The following is a 9,391-nucleotide window of genomic DNA, read 5'->3' on the forward strand; positions in this document are numbered from 1 at the left end:
CGAGTTCAAACTTTGATTTCATAAAACAAAAAATCAAATAGAAAACGAAGCTGGAGTTATAGAGAGAGGAACTAACGTAAATGACGAAGAAGAAACGAGTGAGAAAGGAGGGGAAAAGAACGATCGAAGAAACCAGGGGAAGCTTCGCGAGAAGAAGAACGAGCAAATCTGCAAATAAGGAAAACGAAGAAGGAAACAAATCTTTTAAATTTGGTAGTTATATATAGCGCGTGTATACGACGTAGCCATTGGAGCGCGTTTTAGGTTTTAGGGTGTTAAGTAACTTGTAAAGCATACAAGTCGTTAGCGCTTGTATGCAGAGCTTTTCTGTATTTTTTTTTTTATCTATAACTTCAAAAAGGATGGAACATTGAAGGAGCAACTCTCACAATCAACAACTTTATTAATATTCACATTTTCCGACTATCGTCCTTCATATTTTCTCCTGAATTTCGTTTTTGATAATTAAATTCATCATTTTTTTAGTGCAATAAAAGTTGTGTAATTTTTCTATAGAATTTACTTTAATGCTCTATATGTTAACCCTTCTTCGTATACCCCGTTTAGAATACATATGGACATGGTTACACGATCATAATAATGATCCAAATTTCAAAAGTTCAAAGAGAGTAGAGCCTGCGACACCGAGATGGTTGTAGCCCCACATCCTTCAAGTATATATCGTGGTCCAACTCCAGCCCCCTTTGCATCACTTTATATGCATGGCTAGCTAGTTCTAGTTACGTTTCTCCTTTATCCATTGCACTCAAACTATAGGTTTGATTTAATCTTGAGACATGGAAAATCAATGACTGCTTAAGGGTAGTTTTTGTTGTCATATATGTCATCTTCTTGCCAAGAGAGCCAAGGTTTCAGCGTCAATGGAGTTGGACTGTGATGCTAGCTTAATAGGAGTGTTGCCTTCTTTATCTGCAGCATTTGAATTGGCCCCCCTGTAAATAACAAGACGGTAGGAAAAGTAAACATTAAACTGAAATTTGAAATTATCTAAGAATACAAGGATAAGCAACGTTATTAGGAATATATGTCTAAGAAACCCATCCAGCAATGTTAATTAATTTACCTCATAAGTAGCACTTTTGCAGCTTCAGTATTTCCTGCAGTAATACTGTAATGAAGTGGTGTCTGACCTTTCGAATCGCAAGCATTAATGTCTGCACCATATTGTAGGAGCAACTCCACCATACCAGCATCAGCAGTGATGCATGCCAGGTGAAGCACACCAGAACCAAGTTGTATGTTCTCATTCATCAGCTGATTTTCACGTTGAGATGGTGATGATATGTTTGATTTATCTGATGAAGTCATGTTACAAGAACCTTCTGCAGAGCACCAAACAATGGTATTCACACTAGAAACTTTTTTGGGACTCAGATTTAAAAGATATTTACAAATTTAATATTTAATATTAATTTTATTAATATTGAAATAAACGGTTTATTAATCGTTTCTTTAATTTTCATTTAAACGGTCATACATGAGTTATGATCTTTGGCATTGAAAGGTTGCAATGTACTGTTGTACCCATTATGCAATGAAAAGTTACAACCTTTAAGTTCATACGTGACTTATGATTTTGTTGGCTTTGTGCTTGTATTTTGGTTACTTCTTTTGTATATATAAAAAGATAATTGCCTACTGTATGAAAATATATAACAAATACCAAGTGTACATTTTATTTAACTATGGAGAGTGTTCTTTGTTCAACAGAGTTAAGAGTGTCTTATTATTGGTAACTAAAAAATTTAATGGTTTCATTATATTTTGGGAGAATATTGTCATCAATCCTATAGTAATTAAGTGTGGGGATAAATATCTCTTTAAAGAAAGCAATCTAATTGTGTCTTAGAACCACAACAATTTCTTGGGTAATAAGACATACCAGATAATGTGTGGCCATTGATGGCATTGACATCGACACCTGACTTGACAATATGCCGGTACGCTGCTTTCATGTCATTGGCACAAATGCTTTCCCACACTTTTTTTGCCACAGAATGGACATAGTGGCTTTCTTTTGTTCGGCAAATGAACATTTTCTCAGAGTACTGCAAAAATCATGTTCAGGCAATGAAATCCTACGTTTTTTTATGTTTTTAACCTAGTATGCAAAGTAGAATCAATTGCAGCTATAGTGGCTTATATATCAAATAGGTTTGGTGCAACATATGGGGTGCCCAACTACAGAAAATAGAAATTGATATTCACAAAATTGAACCCACCCCCCCCCCCCCCCCAAATCTTTCTACATAAGAATAGCATTAATTAGTAATTTCAATCTTTTTAAGGTTACCTTTGCATGAATGAACTTCTCCTTTAATGAAATAGAATCATCAGGTTTCGGTTTTTTTACTTTGTCTCCCCTGGCATTGGATGAACTACATAGTAGGTGCTGGTTAGCATATGTCTGAACAGTTATTCTCATCAGTGTTAGCAATACTTACCCAACAGATGCATTATCATCAGTTTGCAAAGTACTCTTTGAAGCTAACTCTTCCCAAACTGAGTTTGCAAAGTAATTACCCAGTGTCTTAAACATGGTTAAGACGTAAGGGTCCCAGACTTTCACATCAAGTGTCAATGATCTTACCTGCCAAAAATATTTTTCACCTTAGCTGCAGAAATGAGTAGTAAAAGGAAAAGGATTTTGTTTCCATCACTGAGTTTACAAAGGAACGAACCATACATAACATTGAAGGTAAACTTAAAACTGCAACCTTATTGACTTACTTTTGATATATGTACTCCAAGATTACGATGAATACCGGAACATTCAATGCATATAAGGATGCCAAGGTTTAAGGATGCCCAATCTGGTTCAGGTTTACCACAATCTGCACACTTGTCATTTCCACTCACCCTTCTTAGAACTTCAATTGGCTTTTCACTTTTCATATTGTGTCTTTGCAACTGCAAACTCTTATATGTACGATATTGGCTACCGGGAGTAGTGCATTTCCTTGATTCAGACTTGTCAGTCACGGTGTGACCATCATCTAGAGAACTTTCTGGCACATCAGTCTTCTTAGCAGTATCACTGTCTCCAGTTTTTCGCTTAGCACAGGGAGGCTGTCACAGAAATGTTATATAATCATATTAATCAGAAATAACATGAGCATTGGAGGATTAATGAATTTGAAAGAAAAATTCTACTATGTACCGTTCCCAGTGACTGGACGCTCAACAAGGATGCAATGACTCCGGTTATCTTTTCCATCCAATCCATCTGGTCCACTGCATTTTCTGCCTGCATTGCTTTCCATTGCATCATCAGAATTTAGAAGTAAGAACAAATTTAAATAATGTAAAAACCAAGTACCTGCAATGTATAGTTCTTTGATGGTGAGATAATCCTGAAGCAGAATCTTAAATCTGACTGATCAGAATCAGCTTTAATTGTGGATGTCAGCAGGTTTACTGTGTGACGTGCTGCATATCTTTCATCATGGACACCTCCATGGTAATGAGAAGAAAGCCATCGACTTAGAAGCCCAGAACCATTTTCAGTGCCACCATTCCATGGTTTGCGATAGTAGTATAGCATTCCCCGACTATCAAGAACAAAATACCTTCTTTTCCAGTCACCCCTTAAATTAGAGGATCGCTTTGAGAGAAAACCTTGTCTAATGATTTCAACCTATATGTATAAACCATGCACTTTTGAGATTAAGATAGGCTAAAATTAAATACATTGTCGACATTGAATATCGTATTCATAGTGTAAATTGTAAAATACCTTTCCATTTGCAGCAGATTCCTTCACTACATCAGCCACTTCATTTGATATCCTAGAAAAAGGATGGACAGAGTCTCCATTAGGAGAACCATAAGGGCCATTTAAGGACATTCTACTCTCTTGATAAACTCGTTTTTTGTACTCTTCCATTCTTTTATAAAGAGAAATCTGCTCTTCATCATAACTTTCTCTTGATTGCTGTACATAATCCAAAATCTGCAATATGGTCGAGTTAGATATTTCAGCAATTGGCCCTTTCCCTCTCAGCATCAAGTTGAAGAAAGAAAGCTCCCATATTTCGAACTGGCTCTCATGAAAGACTATCATGTCCTTAGGTTTCTCATTTTAGCCACTAAATTGGTAATTATTTCTAGACAATGCTGTTGAATACTATTTTTAAATGTGCTATACTGAATAGTATTTCTAAAAGAAATGAAATGGCACCTCAGACATGAAAGAAAATTTTCCATTCAGTCAAATGTGTTTCCCTAATCTAGTAATTGAATGTTATACATCATTAACTGTGTTTTTATGCTACTTGATCACCCTTGGTTTATAAGTTTAGAAAATTCAAGAAACTACATCTGCTTATCTGTGGAAAAGTACGCTCTCAACTATGTATGGCATGAGCAATCACATAAATGGAAAAAAAAAATTTATAGAAGTAGTAGCAAAACCTCGCTAAAGAAAGGTTGCATCTGATGTAATAGTTGATATCCCTGCAACAGAAGGGACCTTGAAAAATGTATTAAGTGAAATACTAGATATGAAAAAAGTAAAATATAAAATAATAATAATAATAATAATAATAATAATAATAATAATAATAATAATAATAATAATAATAATAATAATAATGAGAAAGCCATGTAATGAGTATTTCATATACCTGTTGAAAGTATCGAAGATGAGCATCCATGATTCCAGTGATAGCCTCTAAGAACTCAAATCTCTTTTTGGCCTCAATATTATTGAGAGCAACAACCTAGCCGATGATAAATGTTTTCGTTTTAGACATAACGAGGATTTTATTTTCTTTTATTGTTATATTATAACGATATACATGCTATAATTCAGAAGCTCAAATTAATGTGAGATATATGTGCAATTGACATTACCAGATTGAAACGTGCTTCTTCAAATGAGGTTCTTGCATTCTGCAATTCCTGGAATTTCTCTATACCAAATTAGATTTAAAAGATCATACAAACTCACAACAAGCAACAGGAATACGTTATGAATAAAAATTCCAAAGAGAAGCTACCAGAATTACCTCTTCCATGGTAGTGGCAATATCAGGCTTTGTGCTTTTTTTCAGTGACATAAACTTTTCTCGTGCCTGTAGCAAATAATATAATGGGCATCGCTATCATCTTATGATCAGGAGATCTGCAATTGAAATTTTTACAGACACGCAGGCACACATTGTTGCCTCTACTGATCTAAATAAAAGTTAAATCTCAACACAAATGAGAAGCACCTGATCATATACAGCAGAAGCTTTGTCAAAACGCTTCCGAGCTTCCTGCATAAAAAGGCAAGAATATATGAATATATTGTTGAACATTAAATGGTGAAAGATTACTAATTTTTCACACTGATCGGTCTTAATTCCACTAAACAGCTTCTAATCATTGTTTCAAAATCATGATTTCAACTCTTCTCCCACTGTGTCCATTGTTGAATTCAATTGATAATCCACTGGAGATAAGTCATATCTTCAAGTATGACATCCTATTATCCTAATATTCCATAGTTTTACCATATGATAACCAACTTTGTTATGTGTATGCATTAAAAAAAAGAAGTAAATATCTACTACCAAAGTCACAGCATACCTTGACTTCATGGATATCAACATTCATAATGTGTTGTAACCGGTCAGTGAGCATCTGCTCTACCTAAGAAACCACAATAAGTCAGGACAGAATACGAATTCTAATAAGCACAATAGCCTGTGATTTACTAGGAACAAATCATTACCTGTGACCGAAGAAGTTCTTTGTATGTACTGATTTCTCTCAAAGCAGTAGTAAATTTGCTCATCACAGGTTCTGGGAATACCAAAGCAAAATTCTTCAGAGTCAGCAGCACAGACATAAACCTTAGTGCAATCTTATTCATAGTCAACGGAAGCACATAGGTTAAGAAATTAAAAGCATAGCTAAGAGTAAATAAACATAGCAACAACTGGAGTACACATCTGATCTGCTGAACCTGAACCTTCATATCAATTGAAGGCTAAAATAACCAAAGATATTAATTTAATTTTAGTAGAGAAAGAAAGAGAAGATGAGGTTTACCTCCTAAAGCAGCAAAATGAGGATCATTATGGCCACTTCCAAAATCTTCAAGGGCAGTAGCAAATGCCACGTCCCCTTCATATACCTCTCCTAATCCTTCCCTGAAAAGATTTCAAAAAATATCAAATATTTATTCAGAGAATAATCCGAATCCAAGAGTGAACGTACGTATATTTTCGACATCCTTTGTGAAATTTGCAGCATCTGATGCGTAATGATTCTGCACTTTCCTCCAAGCACTGCAGCTGCAAATGCATCCATCATACACAACCACATTCGTTAAATTCCATTTTTTAAAAGCAAACTCTGTTATAGAATGCTTTCTTTCCGCCATATTAAAACATCCTCAAAAAAAAAAAATCAAGCATGAATGACGAGATTGCATAGGAGACACCTCGTGCTGCTCAACATGACGTGAATTACGATAAAATCAACATAGATATAGATGTTTGAATAAATTGAATATGATATGGTAAGAAGAAGAACCTGCTGGCGGAACATGGGGGAATCATCGAGCTTTGCGAAATGCATTTTTATTTTGGGTTCCAGAAATGAAGATTTGGTTTCTTCAACAAAGGAAGTAAATTTGGCAATGTGATTATGAATCTGATGATGACAGATAATTTTTTTTTTCCAACGCAAAGCTTAGCTTAATTTAAGAGAAAGAAAGAGAGACAGAGGAATGAAGCAATGGTTAATGGTTCTATTTTTTTATTTATCTTTGATTATTAAAGTTAAAGTTAAAGGGAAAGAGTAATTAATTAATAAGACTATAAGAGTATTAAAAAAATAGTTGGAGCGGGAATGGAGGGAAGGAGGTTGAAATTGGAAGGCAGATATAGGTAACAGTGACTTAGATAAGACATAAGAGTTTCACCTAATATAATTATTTCATTAGTCACTCAACCTTTTTCCTCTTCTTCTTTTTTATATTTTTTATTTATAATTAACTACCAAAATGTCTCCAAATTATTTTGACACTAACATGAATAATTTTTACTTTTATTAATAATAAAATATCTTTAATATTATTAAAAATGTATAAAAAATATCTATATAGAACTAAAAATACCTCTTATTTTAAAGAAGGACGAGTTATTCACATTTCATTTAATAATTAAAAACGAATTGAAAGTTAGTAATAATTCTAAAGATTCACCTAACTTATCACTTTTTAAAGATCTTTTGATTCATTATGTTAGATATAAAAAAATTCTATTCCAACTTTAAATAAGATGTCTTTTTAATGAATAAATAGAGATACTATCTCATTTATTTCGGAAATATTATTTTAATATTTGGTCTCAACTTTAAATGATCATATAAACGAATTATTTTGAAAATTTATTTCATTCTTTTGGGGCTATCTTTTAAATATAAGGCTAAACTTTTCAGCAGTACAAAGTCAAATTAATGTTAAATTCGTGCGATGCACAGGTTTATATTTTAATTTGACATAGTAAATCAAAAATAATATTTTATTATCATAAATTTCTCGTCATCATTCTATAATAAACGTATTGAATATATTGTTTTATCTTTATTCAAAGGTAAATGCAAATAAAGCAGTTTAAAATCTATAATATTCTTGAAATATAAGAAAAGAGATATGAAAAAATAAGAACATATATAACTATAATAATAACATGTCAATTTTACACTAAATTTTATATCAAAAGGCTGATGAAAATTTATCGACAACCTAGTATTTTACTAACATCATTAGAAAAGCAATTGGTATATGATGTTTTGCTGTTTGTTACACATTTCATTTCAAGTTTGAAAGTAAAATTATAGATAAATTAATTATATCTATAATAAATATGAGGCCTGCTAACAAGCATTTTTGTCTTACAAGCTATTCAAGTTGGTCATAGTCCAAGAAAAAAGCACGCGCATCACTCCTTTAAATTGAGAGTCCAACGCACTCGCCTTACAACATGTTCATTATGCCGCACTCTTCCTCTTCTTCCTCAATCAAAACGCAAACCGGCAAGATTCAAACGACATTCAAAACAAACTACGATTCTGCGAAGGGTAGAAGAAATCAAGAAGAAAAGATACAAATTACCATAAAAAATCACCAGAAAAAACGAAGAAATATTATTCAAGGTACTGTTTTACTGTTCTTCTAAGTTTTTTTCTACATTGTCTCTGTTATGTGCCTCATCATTAACCAGCAAAATATTAAAAGATTTCAAGAAAAAATATACTGTATCCCCTCTAATATTGGGTGTATTTCTTAAATCCTTTGAGTGTATTTCTTAAATCCTTTGGGTGTATTTCTGTAATCCTTTGGGTGTATTTTTGTAATCATTTGGTTTATTTCTATAACCATTTGGGTGTATTTGTGTAATTCTATAATCCTTTGGGTGTATTTCTGTGATCGTTTGGGTGTATTTCTGAAGTTTCATTATTTTCAAAACAATTTCAAAGCTTGATTTCAGAAACCATAAAAATCGAAAAAAATAGAAGGAGATCGAAGGCAAAGAGAGAATGCACAAAAGAGATCGAACAAATTTGGCAAGAAACTCGAAAAAGGAAACGAAATCTTTTGTAAAATAAAAGTTATATATTCACGCGTTAATTGATTTGGATTGATTTAAAAGTCTGTTAAAAAGCCCGTAACATAAGCAGCGCATTTATGGGATTTCGTTCCCACTTGTAAAGCTTGTAAATGCAAAACACTTATATGTAGAGATTAATCCAATAAGTATTTGTGCAAAAATATAAATCATAACATGTTATAAAGTGAAAATATTATTTTTCTTACCTAATTATTATTAAAAACTTCTTAGAACATATAATATTTCCACCAAAACAAACCGATATTTTTGTCTAAAATATTAATATAAATCAATAACTATCACAATTTTCCTATTTAAATTTGATTCTATTTGTTTTTTCTTAACCCATTCGATAACTGTGAAAACGAAAAGAATAGACACTATCCTTTAAAATATAACAAAGAGAAAAGGACAAATAGGTCCCTGACTTTTTGCCCCGCGGACATTTTCGTCCCTGAGCATTTAAAAATACATTTAAATCTCCGACCTTCGCAAATCTTGGACGGATGAGTCCCTCCGTCGAATTGCCTCCGCCAGACCCGTCGGAGAAGTCTGATGTGGCTCCCCTGAGGATGACGTGGCACCACTGGTTGACACCTGGACTGCTGAGTGGAAAGGTGCATGCAAAAATTGGACAATTAAGTCCCTAAACCCTAAACTACATGGTTTTGCCTTCATCCCTAATCCTTAAATTGATTGCGTTTCTTTCATGGAGGCCAGTGATGAGGAGCTCAACCTGCGACAACCATGGCTGCCAATGTAGC

At 33.3% G+C, this 9,391-nt stretch overlaps 1 protein-coding gene across 2 annotated transcripts; it reads right to left on the reverse strand.

Annotated features, from left to right (window-relative positions):
* Positions 1 to 461: 461 nt before the first annotated feature.
* LOC130969802 (ADP-ribosylation factor GTPase-activating protein AGD3-like) lies at positions 462 to 6,736 on the reverse strand. Of its 2 annotated transcripts, none has more exons than XM_057895693.1 (19): positions 6,547 to 6,736; positions 6,229 to 6,299; positions 6,061 to 6,161; positions 5,741 to 5,811; positions 5,596 to 5,658; positions 5,238 to 5,282; positions 5,031 to 5,096; positions 4,876 to 4,923; positions 4,647 to 4,742; positions 4,435 to 4,476; positions 3,758 to 3,973; positions 3,341 to 3,658; positions 3,182 to 3,268; positions 2,752 to 3,090; positions 2,466 to 2,611; positions 2,315 to 2,399; positions 1,904 to 2,069; positions 1,085 to 1,343; positions 462 to 953 (listed from the first exon to the last, which is right to left on the reverse strand). In XM_057895693.1, exons 1-19 carry the CDS (start codon positions 6,589 to 6,591, stop codon positions 845 to 847), a joined length of 2,373 nt encoding a protein of 790 aa, XP_057751676.1. In that variant the 5' UTR covers positions 6,592 to 6,736; the 3' UTR covers positions 462 to 844. The 2 variants fall into 2 exon arrangements, with proteins under 2 accessions (XP_057751676.1, XP_057751675.1); XM_057895692.1 differs by having other exon boundaries at positions 463 to 953; positions 6,229 to 6,305; positions 6,547 to 6,724.
* Between the last annotated feature and the right edge of the window lie 2,655 nt (positions 6,737 to 9,391).

This window comes from Arachis stenosperma, chromosome 3 (assembly GCF_014773155.1).
Source record: "Arachis stenosperma cultivar V10309 chromosome 3, arast.V10309.gnm1.PFL2, whole genome shotgun sequence".
Classification (NCBI taxonomy): Eukaryota; Viridiplantae; Streptophyta; class Magnoliopsida; order Fabales; family Fabaceae; genus Arachis; species Arachis stenosperma.